The following is a 24,421-nucleotide window of genomic DNA, read 5'->3' on the forward strand; positions in this document are numbered from 1 at the left end:
TTGGAAACTAGCCAAAACTGTCTATGTTGTTGTCAGAGACTGGTGGGCAGTTATACATAATACCTATATAAAGTCATTTCTGCTAAAGGGTAACACTAGCTTCGGAGACCAGTTTTTCCTTAGTACACCATTACATTTATTAATATTTTTGTGGAATACATGGTTGCAAAGGGAATTGTTTCTTCTTGTGTTCTTATTCAAGTAGTTCACCTTTCTCTGTAGACACTGCTTGAATAAAGATCTGTTTAAAAAAGTCAACAATTGTACTTAATTTCTCACACGGCTGTAGCTTCAGGATGGCTGAGGATGCTGAACCTAGAAGAGGTTGGTTTGAGAAAGGTGCAGCGCTGGACAGATTTGATTATTTTGATCTGTATTAACTGGTTCCATGGATAAATGGAGGTTCATGACACCCTTTGGAAGACTGGGCTGCTACCTGAACTGGTCTGACTCTGATGTCGCTTCAGTAGAATGGATATTTAATTAAGAAAAGAGGAGCGCCAATGAGTTTCGGGGGGAACTGCTTCCCTCTTCTTCAGGACTAGTGGTACGTATGAGCGGAAATAAGTGGGCTCTGTGATGCTAGTTGTTTCTCTGTAATGAGCCATGTACTGGCAGACAATGGCTGGAACAGTACAGAGGCAGAAAGTCGTTCCAATAGCCCTGAAGAAGGGGGTGCCAGTTCCCCCAAAACACGTTGGCTTCATTGTTTTTTTTTTTTTTTTTGGAAGAGGGGTTATTAAGTTGTGAAGAAGGGGTTATGGAGATCAGTAGTAGTTAAGGAAATTAGAAGGGATTATGGAGATGTAAAGGTGGGATTAAGGCAAGAAGAAGGAGGGGTTATGGTGATGAGGAGGAAGAATTATGAAGATAAGGAGGCATTAAGATGAGGAGGGGTTATGGGGATGAAGAGGAGGAGTTATGGAGATGTCAAAGTAGGGTTATGGAGATGAGGAAAAGTTATGGAGATGAGGAGGAAGGTTTATGAAGATAAGGAGGAGTTAAGAGGAGTGGTAATGGAGATGAGGAGGAAGAATTATGAAGATAAGGAGGCATTAAGATGAGGAGGGGTTATGGGGATGAAGAGGAGGAGTTATGGAGATGTCAAAGTAGGGTTATGGAGATGAGGAAAAGTTATGGAGATGAGGAGGAAGGTTTATGAAGATAAGGAGGAGTTAAGAGGAGTGGTAATGGAGATGAGGAGGGGTAATGGAGATGAGAAGGAGTAATGGAGATGAGGAGGGGTAATGAGGAGGGGTAATGGAGATGAGGAGGGGTAATGGAGATCTTGATTGTTCATTCTTGACTCTCAATAAACGACTGATATCAAGTGTGGCATCACTCCAGATACCTGGTGCTCCCTTTTTCTTATTTAGAACCCAGAAGAGGACCAGGAGGAGATTTCAGCAGTGATAGAGGGAACTGCTTACTGGAGCGGAAGTAGGAGCACAGACTTTAGTTCTACATTAAGGGGAAACCTGTATATGGGAGCTTCTAGTGCTGGCCTACCACTGAAATTCCCACTTGTCTGGCCATCTCTTTTGAGTCCTTAACATGGAATGAATCTGCAGATTAGAAAGGCAAGACGCCATATCTGCATGTTTGTTCTGAGCCAGTGTAGCACAAAGTATCACAATTATTGGATCCGCATGATAGCCAATTACTCAGCATTGTCAGGAGAGGAGGTCAGTAATGGTGGCCTCCTAATGTCTCAGTACCATTTTCTATTAAAACGATAACTAAACCTTAGAACAAATAAGGAATATATTGCAGTTTACCAGTCCCTAGAGGTGGTGGCTGAATTTGTTTTTACATTTCAGGCTAAGCAAAGTGAGGTCACAGTACACACCCCGACAATGCTTCCACCTGCCTTTGTCTGCAGAAGGATGGAGCCGTCTTTGTTAAGGCATCTTCCAATTCAGCATCTACTTACTGGACTGAGATGCTGATTCAGAGATGACTTGATCATGTGAATACTGGTGCCTGTGCAGTTTTTGGCTGTATTTGCATATATTTAACATAGATCAGAGCCTTGTGATGTAATAATGTACTGTCTTATCACCAGGGAGAAGAGACTAAGGAAATGCTTCCTTCTATCTGCAGCAGTTTGATGACATCATATTAGATTGGGCAAATTCACTTGGCTGGAGCTCAAGGACTGACCTTATAAAGGGTACAACTGCTTCTGTAGTGTGTCAGGAATTGATTAGTGCAGTCTTGCAAAGTTACTGATAGGTCTACTTTAAGCTAGCAACAGCCAGAAAACTAGGAATGACAGCCCCATATTTCTCTTATTAGAAATTTTTCTAATTCCTGTGTATAGAGATGGCCACTAGAGGGAGCATTTATATAGAAGTATATATAAAATGCAATGAAAATATGAAACAGCAAGTAAAAATATAAAAGGCCCATCAAAATGATTTTTGTAGTAATAATTCAGATTATTGTTTGAAAAGAAATGCAATAAAACAAGATCACAAGCAATGATAAAATTCATTCATTTTTTATTTGCTCTACTTGAATGATTTCCTTTAATATCTACGTATTAACAGCAAGTTTAACCCATTAAACTCTACCAATTCCTGTAATTGCCATTCCATCAGAGTTGGCTAACCTGTGATTTAGCACACAAAAGATCTGTAACGATCACACAAACTAATCAATGAGCTAAGGAAAGCGTAGAGGCAGGATGGCGGATTAAAACGCTACAGAATGGAGTTGTTCCATCTCCGCTTTGTGTGTGTGTGTTTTTTTTTCTCACTCTGTTTTCATTTTGTCGGCGCTGTGACCTTCTTCTGTAAGCGGTGATATTCTTTTAACCTGTAAACCGAAGACAGAAAGAAAAGGGGAGGTGGAGGAAAAAAAAATTAGCAAAGGTCACCCTTATTCATGCAAATCAATGTCAAAGAGAGAAGAGGAGTCACAAGGTCAATTTTACGTGTTAATAAGTCAAGGAAGGGCTTATTAATGTGATGCATGTATTATGCTGCTTTCCCCTCTTTCCTTCCTTCATAAATGCCTCGGAAGACAAGAGGATGACTGCAGACCACGGATGAATCAAAAAGCTTTGAATAAAGCCAATTAAAGCAGAAAAAAAGCCTTTTATGTTAATGCCGGGGAGGCTTGTAAGGTATTGTTAGAGGAAGCATTGAAAGAACAGGTACACAACACTGTCATCTCCTGTGCATCACAGCTAAAGCGATTAAAAAATCCACAATGTTGGCATGTTTAACTCTTAATGTGGCAGATTCTGAGCTAAAGGTGCCCAGGGATTGCTAGGGATGGTGAGACTTTACGAAGAGCTTGGTGTGCCAGAGCCCCAAGAAATTGGGTCATAATTGCAACTGAGCTTAAAGCAACCCTGTCGGGGTAAGGAGGGGGGGTCAACAGAGTTCAGCAGAAATAGAATCTTTATACTTACCTATCTGGCCGCTCGTAAACCAAAACTTTGCTCCACTGAAAAGTACCTGGAGCTGTTACTGTCCCACATTTTTGGGTGTGTGGAATACGTGTCTGTGGCTGCTGTGGTTTCTCCTGAAAACCCTTACATCACTAATGTACCCTTCAGTACCATAGAGGCCAGTGGTGGGGGGGAATATTTTTCGCCACAGAAGAGGTATTGGTGTCAGGAGCGCTTCAAGAAAGTTTTGGCTTACTAGCTGCCAAAAACCAGAAAACGGGGGAAGCTGTCCCCACCAGAACACAGTTTTTATCGCTAGTGGCTATAGTAGCCACTGCGATAATCAGAAGCGAATCCGGCAGACTGGTTGTACATTTAGCCTGCCCATCTACGGTTCGAATCTCGGCCAGTTCCTGTTGAACCGCCCGAGATTCGAACCATGTATGGCTGGCCCAAAGTGCCTGGTAGTGCCTCATACACAATCTTAGTCCTAGTTTATGTTTTCCACAGGCAATAGAGGTTTACTTTAAGCTGTGAAGAAACCAGGCACAATATGCCATAGAAACCACATAGCTGTTGGATTATCTATAGAACAAAATGGTCTATAGAATTAGATGAGCTTTATTCACACTAACACTCAGAAATATAATATCAGCCTTTATACGGGGGCCAGAGAATTTAAGGTGACCTAATTTTGATGCTGCAACAAATTGGCAGCTTTCTGAACCACTTCAGCCATGGAAGATTTGGCTGCTCAATGACCAGGCCATTTTTTGCAATACAGCACTGCGTTGTTTTAACTGAAAATTGCGACGCTGTACCCAAACAAAATTGACGTCCTTTTTTTCCCTACAAATAGAGCTTTCTTTTGGTGGTATTTGATCACCTCTACGTTTTTGTTTTTTTTTTGCGCTATAAACAAAAGAAGAGCAACAATTTTGAAAAAAAAACACAATATCTTTTACTTTTTGCTATAATAAATATCCCACATTTAAAAAAACCAAAAAAAAAAAACCACATTTTTTCCTCAGTTTAGGCCGATATCTATTCTACATATTTTTGGTAAAAAAAAAAAATCGCAATAAGTGCATATTGATTGGTTTGCGCAAGAGTTATAGCGTCTACAAAATAGGGAATAGATGTATGGCATTTTTATTATAATTTTTTTTTTTTTTTTTAACTATTAATGGCGGTGATCTGGGATTTTTATCGGGACTGCGATATTGCGGCGGACAAATTGGACACTTTTGACACATTTTTGGGACCACTGACAATCATACAGCGATCGCTATAAAAATGCACTGATTACTGTATAAATGTCACTGGCAGCGAAGGGGTTAACATTAGGGGTTAACTGTGTTCCCTAGGTGTGTTCTAACTGTAGGGGGATGGGACTGACTAGGGGAGGAGAGAGAGATCGGTGTTCATACTTAGTATGAACACACGATCTGTCTCCTCTCCTCTGAGAGAACCAGGATCTGTGTGTTTACATGCACAGATCCCGGTTCTCGCTCTGTCACGATCGATCGCCGGGCACTCACATCCGCTCTGGGCACACGCTGCGGGTGCACACGCGCGCCCCCCGTGGTGCGCGTGCCCCTAGTGGTGGTCCGGAAGTGGTTAACCAAAACTGGTACGAATTAGTGCCAAAGTATCAATGTGATAAAGTAACTATCATTTCAATATATTAGATATAGATATTTCACACTTTAGGTTTGGGTGTTAACTTGAGCCCTATCTCTGTCCAGCGATGTCCACAAGTGTCTCTACCATGGCTGCTTGGTGTGGGGGCAGGAGCACAGAAGAGGGACCTGAGAATAGAAGGATCCGGGCTGCTCTGTGCAAATCCACTGCACAGAGGAGGCAAGTATAACATGTTTGTTATTTTTACAGAGAAAAAAAACTTTTTTTACTATCACTTTAAGGGTTAATTTATCAGCATTTGAGGCTAGGTTCGGTGTTAGGGGTTATTTTTAGGTAGTAGGTCAAATAGTAATACAAGGGTAGCCTTACAGTGATATTTTTATCGATCAGCTGGTAGGCTGATTGAAAAAAAGCGAGCTGATTCCCCCATCCACACAAGCGAGGTGGATAGAGGAATCCTCCCCGCTGTGCTATTGCATTCTATAAGCGTGGACTACTCCTCCTTCAGAAGACAGCGCTGCAGTGGATTGGCTGAAGGCACTGATCAAATGAAAGTTTTCCAACAGTCCCATTTGAGAGAATGTGATCATCATATCAAGCAGGAAAGGCAATAGATGGATCAAAATTCAGCCAGTCTTTGTTGAACCGGATGAATTATTCCATCTATGGCCAGTGTGGAGGGAAAAACATGTTCAATGTTAACTTGGCCATACACAATTACAATCTGACTGTACAATCTCCTCTAGATTTACCAAAACCACACAACATGAGAGTCTAGCTAAACAATCAATTTGTACCCAGCAGGTGAGCCCTTGCACTAAATAGTTGTGGTGGATCTAAAGATGATAGTACAGTCTGGTTTTTATGTGTATGGTCAGATTTAAGGTAACATCTATGCTTGCTCTTAGGGCTGAAAACCCTGCGTACCATACTGCTGCAGGCATCAAAATAGAACGATAAGGAGAATACCATACCTCACAGCATGGATCTTGATGAATCCAGATGCATCACGTGGTTCATAATCTCCTTGCTTGTCCATGCTGCATGGCAAAAGAATAGAAATATATAATTGAATATAATGCCATTTTATATAATACATAATATCATATGGGAAACGTATCCATACTTTGACAACACTTACAAATTACTTTCTCTGTGCCAAAACCTATTGCATAGAAATGGTGAGCTACTAATAGCTGCACCAATGGAGATACAGTAAATTGAGATAAAATGACACTCCGTCTTTTATTTTCACTTCGTTCGAGCCATACCAAAGCTGTAGTAGGGAGGTAATGAAATACAATCTAGCATTGGGCATCGCTAGGCCGCCAACATCTTTAGGTGACTGTAATATAGAAAGTCCAATTCTGGGACATCTATATTTCCATATAAGATCCTGGAAAAGGTAATCAATAGCAGAGGCAGCTGGTGCTGTATATTTTGGGGAGGGGGCCACAAACAAGACATCCTGCCATCACCCAAAGCCCTACCCCCCCCCTTCATTGGTTGGCCCCACACTTACACCGACACCCCCACCGCGAGCGTGGTCGCTCAGCCCTGCACTTACCCCATCTAGGTCATGGGCAGCTTTGGCTCCTTCCTGCGTCTCCTCCTCCTCCTCCTCTGTGTCTCAGTGCTCTGTGCCCTAAGCCCACCCTTTTTTTAAAGCCAATTAGAGCCTCTGGCACTAATCACCTGCTTCTAATAAAAAAAAAAAAAACATTGGAATTCATGCGTCCGGCACCCTGCATGTAGATTAGGGGCCGGGCACATGGATTAGTGCCCCTAATGGACGGGCCACCAATGATCAATAGTATCAACCACACAGGGCAATTGTGAAGGATGTAGAATAACTGTGGCATCCACACCATTTTCACCAGGTTCACTCTGCCTATTACCGTTAGGGGTAATTTACTCCAGGTTTTACCTGTGTGTCTGAATCTAGTAAGTAGAGGGATCAAGATTCTGTCAACATAGTCATGGACTTGAGGTGTAATTACAACTCCCAAGTACTTAAAAGATGTGACTACTGCAATTTGATATGCCTGGGACGATATCTCTGTGGGTATAGGGTCAAGTGGCAAAAGTACCGACCTGTCCCAATTAATACTGAAGCCTGAAAAGGAGCCATATTTTGTAATTAAGGACACTTCGGCTGCAGTCAAAGATGACAAAGTGTCACCCAAAAATAATTATGTGTCATCGACAAATAATGCTATTTTATCTTCCCCCTGGGTCTTAGAAATCTAGTCGTTTCCAGGGATTTGCAAATGGCAGCTGCTAAAGGCTCTAAAGCAGCAGGCAACAGGGGACATAACTGCCTTGTTCCTGTAATGGGGAGGGGTCGGATATATGCCCATTTACCTGATCCCGGGCCCTTGGGGCTGTGTAGAGAAGTTGTATCCACTGAATATAACGAGGCCCAAACCCAAAACGCTGGAGACCCAACCCATTCTAAGCTTTAGCCGCATCAAGTGACAATATAGCTCTGTTCCCTGTGTTAGTAGTTAATGGCTGTTGATCTATTTGAAATAAACTCAGATTGATCTGGGTGGACCAATCTATGTCTGGTTTTTAGATTCATCTCCCCCATTTGTGCTGGTAACCATTGTGAACAGGACAGAGAAAATCAAACATTTTAAAACGTTCACCAGAATAAGTGAGGGGAAATAATCCACCTGTTCTGGTGACAGATTTCTTAATGGTTAATTGGGGTGGGGGGGGGATTCCCCCCCCCCATCTTGGCCAAAGTTCCTTACTTCCTGTTGTGTAAGGAAGTAAAGGGAAATCTCCCCAATGGGAACAAACAGCAAAAGGACAGGTCAGGTTTTAACCATTCTCCGTTCTATATAAAATTTGAAAAATTTTATATAGCGGACTCTTTACTACTGAATCTTACAATTCTTGGCAGCGTGACTTTTTAATGTTTAGTTCATTCCTACCATTTTGTCTATAGCTTTCCTCAGGTTTTGTTAGCCGCTATGCATGCCAAGCATGTTTTCACCTGAGACCAGTGCTGGTCTTAAGCTGGCCATACATTATACAATTTTCTTTAGAGTTACCTTTATCTATGTAGTACAAGGGCCTGCCTGATTGGATTCAAATTGAAAGTGTTTAGGTTTGACCTCATATAATACGGTTTTGGTAAATCTAAAGGAAAATTGTACAAGGACATTGTATAATGTATGGCCAGCTTTATACTTGTAGAATTTTGTTCCTACGAGAAAGTAAAAAATTCCTCATCCCACCATTCAGTGGTGCCTTCACAGGCTCAACTAATTTTGAACGACTTTTTGTTCAAGCACCATGTCAATATCTTGATTTTTGTAGAACAAGCTTGTTCTGTATTAACTTTGATAAATGCATGCGCATAAGACTAGTTACAAATTTTCTCGGGCTAAAAGCGAATAAAACAATTAGAAATTTGTTCATTCCCATTAAGATTTGACAATTTTCCAGCTATATCTTTCAAATTTTTTTTTGCTTGCTCTAGTCTAAATTAATAGTCAAATTGTCCCCTTTAACTCCAAGGAGTGTTCTGAAAATGACAATTTTTTTTACAATATTCTACAGATGTAAAGTCAGCTTCAGTCAGTACCTTGCCTTATGTTAGAAACAGACCCGGACCACCCTGTCTCCACTTTGTAGGGACGTCAGATACACTTTTTACTGTCTTTTCTGGATCTACTCCCGACTTCCATGTTCTCTTTCCCCGGATCCGTCCTCGCTTGCTCCCTGCGTGTTCTTAATACCGAACTAACTATTACCGCTAGGCTGAAATACGGGGATTGTAAAACAAAACTGGTGCCTTGTGCTGCCAGCAGCGGCTACCCCTCCCAATATAAATTACCACCAGCCTTAAATTGTGGAAGGAGAAGGAAAAAAAAAAATGACTGTAGAATGATTTTACCTCCCTTGACGTGAAACTAAAGTATGAAGGAAAGAGAGACAGAGAAGAAACCGGTGCCTTTTATTTTTGCTCATTGAAGTGACTGTGACCTGCTCTATAATTACGTTACTTTATACCCACTGTGCTAAGGCATTTCCACCCTGTGTTAGTTGCAGCAGCTTGCTTGCTCCCCCTGATTCCCGTTAGGCTGTCATTCAAAAGCTTTCAAAGCAGAAATGCAAAAGTCAAAAAGAAGAAAGGCAAATGGTTGGCGGCACGGTGAGTATAAAAGCCAGCTCTTTCTTGATCGTGCTCACTTTAGGATTTTTTTTTTTCTTCTTTTGACTTTATTCATTGAATCTCCCCGAGAGAGAGTGAGAGAAAGAGAGAGAGTGACATAATGAGGGGGGTGGAGGTGGTTTGAGAAGCTGCTGATTTGGAAACGGATGGGAGGAGGTGGATGGAAGAAGGGGGGGCATCCAAGGTAGGTGGTAATGTGGGAGACAGTATAAGATCCCTCTTCCTTTCCTCTATCTTTGATATAAATAACGCTGGTTGCAAAGAAGTAAAGCAGCTTGTGTCCCAAAAAGTACATGCCTGGTGATGGCATTGTGTAAAGAGTGATGATGTCATTACATAAACCATGAGGTCATCTAATGAGCCTGCAGCTTGAAGAAATCCCACAACCTTTGACAATACATGATTGTGAGCATTATGCCACTTGGCAGTTTGGTCGGAATCAGCAGTACCCTAAAAATACAGTTACCCTTTAACACCCTAACATCAGCCCTAACATCTCCTCTAACCTAACCCAAGTCTCATTGCCTAACATTAACCCTAAGCTGGCCATACACCAGTAGAATTTAATTCAAACATTTGTACGGGAAGACTAAAAATCATTCATCGGAGCATTCGATTTTGCCATAATGGATTCAACTAATTCCATTCAAAGGACCTTAAAATTTCTCCAAGACCTGCTACTTAAATGGACTTCCAGATGAATTAAACAGGGTTCTTTTGTGCCTAGAACATGCCTATTGCAATATGTACAATTTTTCCAGAAAATAAACCACATTCAGAGTTACAATTTAATTCATTCCAGAAAAATGTTCCACTCTGCTCCTTTGAATTCCCTCATCACTATGGTCAAAAGTGATTGCCAATTTGACCCAAATAACCATTCGAAAACTGAGCGAATATTCTGCTTACAAACATTTTTGAACTAAATTCTACTAGCATATGGTCAGTTTGGCAATCACATTGATAGTATTTAGGAGGGATGCAACTCAAGGATCATTATGTGTAAAGCCAAAATTATGGCATCTGAGCTACTGCATCTGCTATGGCTCCCAATATTTTAAGTTAGACTTTTTTCCATAGCAAATTGCTGAGGGGCTGGCTGTTCTCCTAGCCTATCTAAGGGGACACTGGGGGAATTTACTCATTTCCTGTCATGGTTATATGGTGTCATAGAAACAGTAAGTGATGGACATCCTTTTAAGAGGAACTGAAAAACATATGTTTCTAGTAGAGCGGGAAAGGGTCAGAAGTTGGGTCGGGTTTTGAATCCTCTGCCTTGTGTCTCAACTCATTTCTTTTCCTGGTTTGACAGGGACAGAAAGTAAGGCAAGGTCCATGGGCAGCAGTAAAAAATAACTTGGCAGAAATCGGAACGCTTTCCTACTTGGTCTATATCAAATGTTTTGGCTGGGACTGGACTTAAAACCACTGAGGTGATGGGCAGACGTGATGTATGGAGGACAGTCAAGATGGCTGTGGATGTGTTAGGATCAGTTATTGAGGCCACAAATCGTGCAACTCTTAAGCTGGCCATACCCTACTAGAATTTTGTTCCAAAGTGTTCTATTTCAGACTGTTCGTTTGACGTGCTAATGGTTAGTGAAGTCAAATGACTGCAGTGTTAAGAAAATTCAAAGGAGCAAGATTGACATTTTTTTCACACATTACTAAAAATGTATGTGGTTTTTGTTTGGGAAACTCCATTCATACCATAATCAAATGTTAAAAGCAAATGACATTTTTTATGTACTTTCGAACAATATTAATGAAATAAAATGGTAAGTCTGAGATAATTTAAAAATGCATTTCTAAATAAAATGTATGACCAAAACATGGTAAGCTTCTATAAGGTTCTGGTATAACCAAAACCACACCCAAAGGCCAGAACAAATACTTTATTTTGGCTGGACACTGGTTGAGTCACCTCCAGGCTTCTTTTATGTCTCACAAACTCAAGTCATGAGATGTCTTTGGATGGTTACACTCTGCTCTACTCTTCTGCAGCTGGGTTAAAGAAGTTGTGACATAAACACGTGACTTTGTATTGACTGCAGCGGGTATTGACTGCAGCTTTTTCTTTCAGGTTTGGATAGTGCAGGGCATGGTTAGAACCCCTGTCTTTTTTTTTAATTTAAGTTTCCCTGCTGAGGAAATTCACCTTCTGCATGAGTCCTGGCGACCATCGTCATCAGGACAGAAAATTATGGAGATCCAAAATTTCATGGTTGTAATCGGAACATGAATAGAAAAGAAGTAATTCAATTCGACTGGCTCATCTGTTTCAGTGACAACTGTCTGAGAGGGGATTTCTCCTCCCTTTGAAGAGATTTCTTCTTACATACTGTTGCATCTCTAGGACAGAAAGGGTAAACCTTCACACCTTCCCTACTCTATCCAAAACTAAGAAAAAAGCTGACATATATATTTTAACATACTGTATCCATTAGCTTGCTACAGATACACTTCAAAGCTGAAGTGTAGGTATGGAAATTTGTATAGTGTTACATTGGTCCAGCCTGGACCAGTGCAAGTATGTATGTATGTGTCATACCTGTGTTATCCCCTTGGAAGTTGTAAATCACTGTAGTAGACACCGCTACTCCACTGGCTTCTGGGTCCTGTACAGAGTGGCTGCCCTGCTAGGTTGTAAACATAGGAGGTCACTCGCTTGGCACAGGCGTCATTCGGAGAACACTTTGCATTATCTCACAGAATACAAAGCATTCTCTGATTGGATGAGGTGTAGAGGTGGGGTGGTGATGTCACAGTGTCCACCTTGTCCAAGTTAGAGAAAACTTTGCATTAATTGAGAAACCGTAAAGTCTTCTTTGAATGGCACCCGTGCCAAGCGGGCAACCTCCTGCATTCAATAAGCAGCATGGTAGCTGCTTGGCATGGGACACGGAAACTAGTGCCGATCAGTGTAGTGATGGTGCCTACCACAGAGATTTTCAGCTTCCACAAGGATCCCAAAGGTATGGCACATACTTACTTACATTGGTCCAAGCTGGACCAATGTAACTATATAAAAAAAATTGCCATACCTAAAACGTCAAATTTAGGAAGCTAGCATATAATTCAGCTTGCTACACCAATTGCATGCTGGGAAACTGTTGAAAGTTCATCACTTACCTCACCAGCTCCTCATTATACAGCGATTGTGGCGACTCTCTGCCCAGTACATAAACTTGTCCCTTCAGGACAGACAAATGCACTTTCCCCTGCACCAGTTCCTGCGATTTGGCGATGCACGAGCGAACAAACTCACACTCGGGGCTGTACCAGAACCCTGCAAGTACAAAAACATATCATGAGCTATATGAAGAAATCCCATTGATTATTTACACATCCGAAAAGTCACATTTCTTGTCAGTAAACATTTTGAATTGTCATGTCTTAGCAGAATAGGTACAGCATACCTCCACACTGGGAGGGAAAGGCCTTCTCTAGGGTCTTCTTCAAGGCAGACTTATGTAAAATCGGGGGATCTGGGAGAAGTTTGTGGCTAATGACTAAAATTAGCAAGATTTTATCATTTAAAGCCAATCTTAGAGAAGGTGTAAATAAACACCATGTAATACAGTAAGTAGCTCATTTAAAACAGATAACATTCATTTTTGATACAGTAAATACAAGTCCCTGATTCTGATTTCTCTCGTTTAGCCCCGTGGGTTGAACAAGAGATATCACTTGATTCCTCCATCCACTGTAAAGAGGCACCCATGGTTGTCAGAAAACCTAAACAGGGACAGCAACTGATTGGCTACAGTACACAGAACATGGAAATGCAATTATTTTAGTAAATAAAAACTGCTAAATATCTTTTCTCATCAGCAGTATATAGCAGTCTGGTGACTTCTATCAGTGTCTGGCCAAGCACTGGTTAAAGCTTGTAGGAGGAGTTTTCATTCTTCTCTGACTATCCTATGAGGCTGCATGACCCTGACCCTCTGTCTGAACAGTGCTGATCGGCCCTGTGCTGCACCCTCCCAAAAAAACAAAACAAACTCTCTAGTAATACACAGCAAACTGGGCATGTGCAGAGTGCCTCCAAGGCTCTGTACTATCAGCAGATAGACTGGGGACAGTGGAAGAAGGGGAGGACCAGAGAAGACAGGATCAAACAGAATTTTTACACAATGCAAAGGATTAACCCCTAGGTTCCATAGTGAATATCACAAACATGCTTTACTGCATATACAGACTGATTTTACTTTTGTGAGTTTAGTAACATTTTAAGTAAAGCAGGACTGAGAGAGGAAGGGTCACCAGTCTGAGCCAGTAAGGACTCCATTGCTTTGTATAAGGCTGTTTGGCTTCTTTCAAACAGAAAGGGAGCAATAAAAATAGGCAGTTGAGCCATGATTTTACCCACCTACTCTGTTCACAATACAGCCAGAGGGGTCTGTTTACAGTGCAATGATTTGGGTTGCAGCCATGGAAAATTTAACTTGGCGTGTTGAGTTGACATCCATTCAAGTCAATAAGGCTGCTTGACTCACGGTTGCAGCAAATTGGTCCCATTGAAACTTGCCGGTCAGCAAAAAACAAAAAAGAGGTATTCTGGAGACGGCAGGATTGCCTTCTGAATGCCTGACTGTGGCTGCTTAGCCACACACTGAAAAGTGATCCACCATGGATTGCCTGACAGAGAATTGGCAAACGTATATCTAGTCTTAAACTGACCATACACTGATAGAAAAATATTTGATTCCTTCATTCACACTATATAGTGCAGATGGATGAATCCCCCTGCTGAGCTATTGTATTTCCACCCTCCTCCTTTAATTTTTCATTAAAAGGATGGTAGGATGGTAGGATGGTAGGATGGTGGGTGGGGGCAGACAGGGCCACCCACTAAGTGAATTTTATTCAGTTCATCAGGAATTGGCTAAAATTCACTCAGTGTATAATCAGCTTTAGTCTGAACCAATGAACCTGATTGGATAAGGGAAGAGCACAGGGATGACCTCATTTGCGTGTGGTGGCTACTTCATTTTCCAATCACAAGTCCTGGACCAGGCTGTATTCCTTAAAAGGCAGTGCAATCTGTAAGGAGGTCCAGGACTTTGAAAATTTGGCAGATAAAACAGTTGATGTTTGGTATTATAGTGAGCTGACCGGACAAGATCCAAGAATACATCTTCACCTCTGGTATGCCTACTTTAGCCCCCACCATTCAATTGGCCTTAGAAGCCCCCATTACACAAGACAAGATCCAAGACACCATTTGGCAAAATCCCCTGACCCTGATGATCACAAGACGAGATCCAAGACACCATTTGTCAAAGTTCCCTGGCCCTGATGATCACAAGACGAGATCCAAGACACCATTTGTCAAAGTTCCATGGCCCTGATGATCACAAGACGAGATCCAAGACACCATTCGTCAAAGTTCCCTGGCCCTGATGATCACAAGACGAGATCCAAGACACCATTCGGCAAAGTTCCCTGGCCCTGATGATCACAAGACGAGATCCAAGACACCATTCGGCAAAGTCCGCTGGCCCTCATGATCAGGGCCAGGGGACTTTGCCGAATGGTGTCTTGGATCTCGTCCTGTGTAATGTGGGCTTCTAAGGCCAATTGAATGACGGGGGGGCTAAACTAGGCATACTGAAGGTGGAGATGTATTCTTGGATCTTGTCCAGTCTTGATTGGGCAATGCTGGGGGGGTCTTCAGAATGCAGATTATACAAGGAGGCACAGAAGGTCCCAAAAAAGTTAGCAATGTCTTTAGGATAATTGGCTCTGGAACCTTGAAACGTTTTAATGATGTTTAGTATATACAGTACATTTCAACTGTGTTTTTAGGGGTTTACTTTTAGTGATTACAAAAAAAAAAAAAAAAGATAGAAGCAAGACATAATATTACGAGTGTGATTTTCAGTACAGATAGTTATGGTATCATTATCAGCAATGAATGATTTGTAGTACCTGTATGTAGCCAGCGGGAATAAGCAGAGAGAAAGGCAGAGCCACTGCATAAAAAATATACAACAGCTAAAATCTGACTTTAAACAGATCTTTGGATAGCAAGGCGGTGCTGTCACAACAGAAATTTTCATATGAATGAATGTTTTAAGAGGTCTCACACTTCCGAGTCCCACTGACATTTTCCCTTTACGTTTTTGGAAGGTGACAACATAAACATGAAACAGTCTGAATGCGTCGGTGTATGACTGCTAAATCACTCTATAAGCTGATCTGTTTGTGCCTGACTGAAGAGGAGGATAAACACTGTGCAACCTGCGCTAAATAAGGATGGTTTATGGCACCCTCAACCACCAATCAGATTAAAAGAAACCTATCCCAAGAGAAATACACAGGCTACCATTGCAGATGTCCTTCTGAAATGCTAGCTGCCTGGCTGTCTCTAGCTTCAGTACCATTATCTAATTATAGGCGGTTTGACCTGGAATAAGCATTCAACAAGTGAAGTCAGATCTTCTAATCTACACAATGAAGCATTTTGTGACGGTCATTTTCATAAGGAGGTCAGCAGTGGAAGCTCATGTATTTATCGCTTAAAGGTAAAGCTGAACTCTTGGAAAAGTAAAAGTTGTCCCTTGCAGTTGGGCTGCACCCACACTGCAAAGGTTAATTGCTTGTTTTTGTTTAGGACCACTGGTTAAAGCAGTTTTACTTCCCTGATCCTCCATGCTGCTGGACTGATCCCTGCAGCCTCTTCTCCTCTATACTCTAAGGTACTCTGACGTCATCAAGACTAATGCAGGGTCCATAGTCCTGCACGAGACACAAGGAGGCACAGTCCACTGCTGGCACGTAGGGGAGCTCCTTCTGCCAGGGTAGCAGAGAATCAGGTAAGTAAACCTATCCCATCCCCTAGACCAGGGGTCTCCAAGCTTTCAAAACAAGGGGGACTGTGGCAAGTGGGAGTAGACTATTCCCTGGCATTGTAGGGAGTAAACAATCCCAAAGGCTTTGTGGTCGATCGGTGTTAAAGCCAATTACATCATTGGTGTCAGTGGGCGGAATAGTGCCTCATCATTGCTGTCAGTAGGAGGAATAGTGCCCCCTCATTGGTGTTAGTAGGAGGAATAGTGCCCCCTCATTCGTATCAGTAGAATTAGTGCCTCATCATTGGTGTCAGTAGGAGGAATAGTGCCCCCTCATTGGTGTCAGTAGGAGGAATAGTGCCCCCTCATTGGTGTCAGTAGGAGGAATAATGCCCCCTCATTGGTGTCAGTAGGAGGAATAGTGCCCCCTCATTCGTGTCAGTAGAATTAGTGCCTCATCTTTGGTGTCAGTAGGAGGAATAGCGCCCCATCATTGGTGTCAGTAGGAGGAATAGTGCCCCCTCATTGGTGTCAGTAGGAGGAATAGTGCCCCCTCATTCGTATCAGAAGACTTAGTGCCTCATCTTTGGTGTCAGTAGGAGGAATAGTGCCCCCTCATTCGTATCAGAAGACTTAGTGCTTGTCATCATTGGTGTGAGTGAGGAAATGAGTTCCCCATCTCTGGTGTCAGTGGAAGGAAAGGTGTCCAATCAGTGGTATCCGTGGAAGAAATAGTGCCCAGATAAAGGCAAGCAAAGGGCCAGATTCTGCAGTTTGGAGGCTTCTGCCCTAGACAAAGACGAGCACTTAACCCTTGCAGTGTGGGCACAACCCCCACTACAAGAAAGAGCTTTTATTGTAGATTTCTATAAATTGGGCATTAAAGCTGAGTTTTAGGCAAATATAAAAGACACACATCAATGCAGCTCTGTAATCAATAAAACAGACACCTGAACAGATAGCTACATCTTATAAAATTAGAATATCATCAAAAAGGTAATTTTATTTCAGTAATTCAATTCAAAAAGTGAAACTCATATTTTATATAGATGCGTTACACACAGAGTGATGTATTTTAAGTATTTCTTTCTTTTAAATTTTGATGATTATGGCTTACAGCTAGTGAAAACCCAAAATTCAATATCTCTGAAAAGTAGAATATTACATAAGACCAAAATGAAAAAGAATTTTTAATACAGCAATATTGGCTTACTGAAAAGTATGTCCATGTACAGTACAGCATGCACTCAATAATTGGTCGGGGCTCCTTTTGCATGAATCACTGCATCAAGGTGGCGTGGCATGGAGGTGATCAGCCTGTGGCACCGCTGAGGTGTTATGGAAGCTCAGGTTTCTGTGATAGTGACTTTCAGCTCATCTGCATTGTTGGGTCTGGTGTCTCTCATCATCCTCTTGATAATACCCCACAGATTCTCTATGGGGTTTAGGACAGGCGAGTTTGTGGAAAATTTTGCATTTCATTTGGAAATCAAGGTCCCAGGGTTTGGAGGAAGAGTGGAGAAGCACAGAACCCAAGTTGCATGAGATCCAGTGTGAAGTTTCCACAGTCAGTGATGATTTAGGGAGCCATGTCATCTGCTGGTGTTGGTCCACTGTGTTTTATCAAGTCCAAAGTCAGAGCACCAAGAAATTCTAGAGCACTTCATGCTTCCCTCTGCTGACCAGCTTCATGGAGATGTTGATTTCATTTTCCAGCAAGACTTGGCACCTACCCACACTGCCAAAAGTACCAATACCTGGTTTAAGGCCCCTTTCACACTGGGGCTGTTTGCAGGCGCTATTGCGTTAATAATAGCGCCTGCAAACCGACCCAAAACAGCCGCTGCTGTCTCTCCAGTGTGAAAGCCCCGAGGGCTTTCACACTGGAGCGGTGCGCTGGCACGATGGGGAAAAAAGTCCTGCTAGCAGTATCTTCGGAGCGGTGAAGGAGCGGTGTATACACCGTTCCTTCACTGCTCCTGCCCATTGAAATCAATGGGGCAGTGCGGTTTTTAACTCTTTCTCGGCCGCTAGCGGGGGGGTAAAACTGCCCCACTATTGGCCAAATACCGACGGTAAAGCGCCGCTAACAATAGAGGCGCTTTACCGCCGACGCCATCTCTGCCCCAGTGTGAAAGGGGCCTAATGATCATGGTATCGCTGTGCTTGATTGGCCAGCAAACTCGCCTGATCTAAACCCCATAGTCAACCTGTGGGGTATTGTCAAGAGGAAGATGAGAGACACCAGACCCAACAATGCAGATGTGCTGAAAGCCACTATCAAAGAAGCCTGGGCTTCCATAACACCTCAGCAGTGCCACAGGCTGATCGCCTCCATGCCACATTGATGAAGTGATTAATTCAAAAGGAGCCCCGACAGTGGATGCTATACTATACTGTACGTGGACATATTTTTAGTAAGCCAACATTTCTGTATTAAAAATCCTTTTTTTATTGGTCTTATGTAATATTCTAATTTTCTGAGATACTGAATTTTGGGTTTTTACTAGCTGTGATTCATAATCATCAAAATTAAAAGAAAGATGCTTGAAATATATCACTCTGTGTGTAACACATCTATATAAAATATATGAGTTTCACTTTTTTAATTAAATTACTGAAATAAATTAACTTTTTTATGATATTCTAATTTTATGAGATGCACCTGTACATGGGCTCCATAAAATCAAATGTATCTAGCAGAATTTTTTTTCAATGGGCTTTAGGAGATTGTGGAGCTGGTCATACAACTTACAATCTTACATTTTGATTGTACGTTATTAGCGTTGGAACCACTCAGTCATAGATTGTACAACCAGATGGTAATGTGTGCAACCAGCTTTGGACCTGGATTGGTGGCAGAGGGTCAAGATACAGTATGTAAGGCTTTTCTTCAACACTGTAAAGAAAAGGGTCTGTGATGACCATGGCAGCCATTCAGATTACAGCTAATTTTCATTTACCTACTATTTGTTTTCTGTTCTAAAATATTTTTTAAAAAAGGCTGGTTGCTATAGAGGGTTGTAAGTATGTGTGATGGGGCCTGAAAAAAAAAAAGTAACTCTCTGGTTTGCTAATCTTAATTTTAAAGGAAATTCTTCTAGTGATACAGAATATGCCATTACTGCCTGTATAAATCACTGTGCTTCAGTTAATGCTGCTGGTCTCCCCCCCCCCACCCCAAATGTGCCTACAGACATTTTAAAAATGTAGGAAAGTTTTCCCTGATAACCCCTGACCTGGACTGGTCAGGGTGAATATTTCCTGGCCTTTTGCTAAAGTTTTTCTCTGAGATAGGTAGGTGACAGCGGTATGATGAGAACATCATTAAGTACCAACATGCATGTCCAGTGCTCGCTGTGACATTAACAAATCAACAGGCTAAAGCATTAAATTCCACCCAAAACGGCCACAAAAATGAACACATTTAGTAGATGCCAGAAAGCTAAATCCTGGCAGCTTTTTATATTGGTGAGATATATGCCTAGTGTTCCTGGGTCTGCTGTGGCCATTACGAGAGGCTCCTTTTTTCCCTGTTGTAATTTTTTAACTTTCTTTTATGGTAGTAACATTTAAAAATCCTAGGTGGACAGGAACAGTGTCTGGAATTGTTATAGGGAGATCTCCTCAATACAGGGGTACACTCAGCTGGCTGCAATTAGTGCTATCAGAAGATGGTAGTCTTCATCATCTAGCTAGGTCCCCTAGTACAGTGGTCATCAACCCTGTCCTCAGGGCCCACCAACAGGCCAGGTTTGCAAGATAACTGAAATACATCACAGGTGATATCATTTGCTGCTCAGGGATTGCAGTATTCTAGTCTGCATCTCCCCAAGGTAATACGTAAAACCTGGCCTGTTAGTGGGCCCTGAGGACAGGGTTGATGACCACTGCCCTAGTGCATCCCGCTGTGTTTTCATTGACATTGAATGCTCAAGCCCTGAAGGAGAGAAAGGCTCCCCCCCCCCCCCCCCCAAATCCAAAATGCATTGGATGCATTTGATACTCTTAACCACTAAAAGTATCAAAAAGTCTTTCAATTGACATGAACTTTACAAGGCGCTCCTCAGTACACACCTAAGAAGAAACAGGGGTACAGGCAATCCTCCCATTCCAGTCCTGGGACCCATTGGGTCAACAGAGGGGGTCCGGCAGGGGATTTCACTGATCCCCTTTGCAGCACTAAACAGCACTCTCCGTACTGATGTGTTGTGGTGGGTAATGTCATTATGGGGCAGCTCCCTGTGGCATGGGCCTCTTGCAGGTGTCAATGTGAGTGTATGGATGGAGAAGGGCCCAGCCCAAAGGGGGGGGGGGGGGAGGAGACACTAAAGCCTAGCACACACTAGTAGTCTTCTTTCGTTCAACCCAGCAGGGCTGAACGAAAAAAAAAAACGCTCAGGAGGAACAGTTGTACTAACTATCCAACATTAGTACAGCGATCTTCAATTCTTGTGTTCTGACAGGGGCACAGCGTGAGAACACGCCAGTTGCCAATGGCTGAGAGTGCTGATTGGGAGCCAGACGGAAGACCTTTTTCAGTGATGCCCCTTCGGCAGAAGCCGGCCAATGGCTGGTTTCTGTCGGACCGACTTCAGTACACACGGGCTGAATGTCAGACGGTTTTTATTGAACCGTTCAATGCCACCTGACATTCGGCCCATGTGTACTAGGTTTAATACTGAAGCAAGTTGCTGGGGACTCAACTTTGCACCACTGCAAGAGCTCTAGTTTTTGCTGTGAATGGGCTACCCTGTACAAACTGGTTCCAGGACTGGAATTGTGTCATTCCAGAGTGGGTCTGTGTCTGTGGAGCTGAATTATGGCAAAGTAAAAGTTCTAATCATGGAAAGGGATCATGGCTTATTTTTTTTCATTCTTTTTAAAGGTGCAGCCAGGGATCTCATTGCTCCATATAACATTAATGAATATGTTACCCTCTACATTTTATATTCCTAATATGCGCCTGCTTCCTTTGTGTGAAATGCCTGGTGTTCCTGCCTGCCCTCTGCTTTCCTATAAAATAAAACGGACAACACTAGGCATGAGAGTAGAACGTGATCAGTTTTCTGGATGTTTTGAGAACTCAGCCTGCTCTTTCCAATGAATAGACTTGTGCTGACAACCCCCCTTCCCTGCACAGACAGTCACTGGGAAGACCAGTGTGCTGATGTTTCTTCTCCCCAGCTCTCTGAGTTCCTTATGCAGCTGAGAACAGAGGCTATGTGATCACTTTTAAATAAAGAGAAAAAAAAAAAAAAATTTATATATATATATATATATATATATATATACACATATATACACACACACACACACACACACACACACACACACACACACACACACACACACACACACACACACACACACACACACACACACACGTTTTGCCTTTGCCTTTCATTTCTATTTTAAACTGAATGGGATGTATAGGTGACAGTTTCCTGGCTGGCTCACACGCGTAGGGTCGGATTCTAGTCCAAACACACCCAAGCGCCTCACTAGTTGAATTGTGCCTGGCCAAACACCACATTGACTGGGGATAGGAGTTCAAAATATATGGGGAGACACTGGGGGGATCAAGTAGACTGTACATGGCCCCATGATTTCTAATGGCAGCCCTGGATCTTCCTGTTGGAGTATTTAAGACATACAAGAAGTTGGGTTGTCTCAACTCACCAGGCTCCATCCATAAATAAAATATCACTTTTGAGTGAACTGGCCCTTTAATGTCTATAGGCACCCTAAACAGTCTTGGCACTTTAATTGTTACAAAAAAACAAAAAACTTGGTATTAGCCGAAGTTCCCCTTTCATTCTTCAATGAACTTGTATGGTTGGGGATTTAATGACAGCTTGATTATAGTCACAGCAAACTGGAAATCTATCACTGAATGTTATTAACTCTGCGGTTCCTGGATATCTGTAAACCGATTACAATAACTCCGCTCTTATGTCCTCGTTCTCTTCCCCTGTGGCCTCTAGATTAAAGACGCCAGGCTGCGTTGTGACCTTACACTTTATCAGGGTCAGGAATCAGGGCCCATATGGGTTGCTGTGGGCTGAGAGCCTGCTCAGGTGAGCTCACCTTCTATAGCATTCTCCAAAGGTAACATTAGTCGCTGCAGGAAGAAAGGACTGACACTTGTCTCCTGGGAACCAAATACCAAAGCACATCTGTCCCTTAGACGCCGACAGAACCCTCGTTCCCTGGGGCTAGAATGGATTTATCTAGAAGACCGCTTGTTACTGTATAAAAGGGGGTTTTGTAACAGACCAAGAAAAAACTGATTGGTATAATACAAATCCACTGTGCCCAATCAGATTCAAGCTGCAATGTCAGTCTGGGGAGGAGGGTTGTGTTAGATTATCAGATTTAGATGGACTTGACTAACAGATTAAAGCTGAACTCCAGCTAACACTTTATCAGAAGTTACATAAACAGTTTTTTTTTTTCCTTTTGGGATAAAGATTTTACATAAACAAATAAAAGCTGATCAATGTAAGTACCCCTGTCAGTGGTAAATGGTTTGTCTCAACCCTCTACTTTTCCTTTACAGCTTGGTCTGTTCAAGGAAGTTGAAAAATGACAGACTTACTGGTGGGATCACCAGGTGAAAATAAAGGGAAAAAAAGAAGAAAAGTAATGCAGCCAGCTTTTAAAGAAACTGGACGCCAGCAGTAGGAAGGTGGCGGAGGCCATGTTGGTACACCCCGCACTGCTCAGCGCTAAACTTTCATGCTTTCAAAATTAAACATCCAAACAGCATCACAGATATCAATATACTATATTTATATACGCTCACTTTATTGCTAAAATTACTCTAAAATTCAAGACGTAACTGGGTGTAGTAAGGTGTCCGCATGGGTGTTCTGTCAGACTATTGCTACCTGTCAGATCATGAAGCGTTTGGAATGCATAGTGCCGTGGAACGCATGTTGGAACGCATAGCGCATGCGCAGTAAGTATTTTTTGGTCAGAGCGTCACTTCTGTTACACGATCTGATGGGTAGCGGTAATCTGAGAGAATACCAGCAATAGGAGCGTCCCAATCAGTGCAACACCGCGCCAATTTCCAAAAGTAGTTCCTGCACTACTTTTGGCGACTTCGGGGGCGATTTCAATAGACATCTGTGCATGATTCTGCACAGGTGTCTTTCAAGTTGCCTCCGAAGTCCGACTGAAATGCAGCTTTGAAATCATGTGAATTCAGATGAACTCGCACAATTTCAAAGGCGTGTTCAGTGTGAACGAGGGCTTACATCCACTTGCCAATAGACTTACACTAATCTTCCGTTTAGATCCTGAAAAACTGACCGATGGATCTGAACAGATCACCGTGTGAAAGGCCCTAGGGCCCTCACTGTTCCAAAAAAAGGGAAGGCTGCAGGGCCCATCCTAGGGTCACAAACGCCTGAGTGCAGAAATATTTCTGGCGCCCCACATGGGCGTCGTCATCTTACCAACTCCTCCCCTTTACAAATGTTTCTATGGCAACGAGTCCCAATATAAGTCGCTGATCGCTTCCACTACTAGTAAAAATAAATAAATAAAAATATCCCATAGTTTGTAGATGCTATAACTTTTGCGCAAACCAGTCAATGTATGCTTATTGGGACTTGTTGTCCTCCATTAGTTGGGGGTGGGGGTGGGTGACACACCCTCTGAGGGGTTCATGCTAGGACTTGTAGTCTTTCACTTTTGGGAGGGTCATATCTCCCAAAAGTGACAGACCACAAGTCCCAGCATGAACCCCTCAGAGCTGAGGACATGACAACCCCCCCACCACCACCACCACCCCCAACTAGTGGAGGACAAGTCCTAACACGAGCCCCTGAGATTTAAGAATGTGATTCCCCCCCGCAAAGGTGAAGAACTACAAGTCCCAGCATGAACCCCTGCAGCAAAGAGTGTGCAATACTGAAGGCTATAATAAATGTTGTCGTGTTTCGTGTTTGTCATATAGAAGTGTGCTGCTGCACAATCCATGGACTCTATATAGAAATCTGTCATATAGAAGTGTGCTGCTACAATCCATGGACTCTATATACAGTATAGGGATTGCTTCACCTGTGCCAAGACCACAGCTGGACACGCTGCTGAAACGGTCATCCAAATAAGAAAAGGTCGGCACCCAGGTGTTCAATGCTTGTTTGTAAATCTTCTTTATTGCAAACCCATTGGGGACAATAAGGATCCAATACACAAAAAGATACTGATGTGTTTATGCCCTTACAGGCCTTAAGCCAGCCATAGACTGTTCAAATCTTGGTTGGTTCAGCAGGATCCAGATGAGATTTGAATCATGTATGTGCAGGTTTAATGTACCCCTTAATGTACCCAAGTAGATCGATCGACCAACTGGTGAACAACCAACTTGCTGGA

General features: G+C 42.5%; 1 protein-coding gene across 2 annotated transcripts in view; it reads right to left on the reverse strand.

The window, feature by feature from the left end:
* Positions 1-706: 706 nt before the first annotated feature.
* Positions 707-24,421, reverse strand: part of ASS1 (argininosuccinate synthase 1) — a 155,364-nt gene continuing 131,649 nt past the window's right edge. For both annotated transcript variants that reach the window (XM_073600484.1, XM_073600483.1), the window contains 3 exons: positions 12,366-12,522; positions 6,019-6,084; positions 707-2,820 (listed from right to left, as the gene is read on the reverse strand). In XM_073600484.1, the coding sequence (XP_073456585.1) occupies positions 2,769-2,820; positions 6,019-6,084; positions 12,366-12,522 (275 nt within the window). In that variant the 3' untranslated portion in view covers positions 707-2,768. The remainder of the gene's footprint in view (positions 2,821-6,018; positions 6,085-12,365; positions 12,523-24,421) is intronic.

The sequence above is a fragment of the Aquarana catesbeiana genome, linkage group LG09, assembly GCF_042186555.1.
Source record: "Aquarana catesbeiana isolate 2022-GZ linkage group LG09, ASM4218655v1, whole genome shotgun sequence".
Classification (NCBI taxonomy): domain Eukaryota; kingdom Metazoa; phylum Chordata; class Amphibia; order Anura; family Ranidae; genus Aquarana; species Aquarana catesbeiana.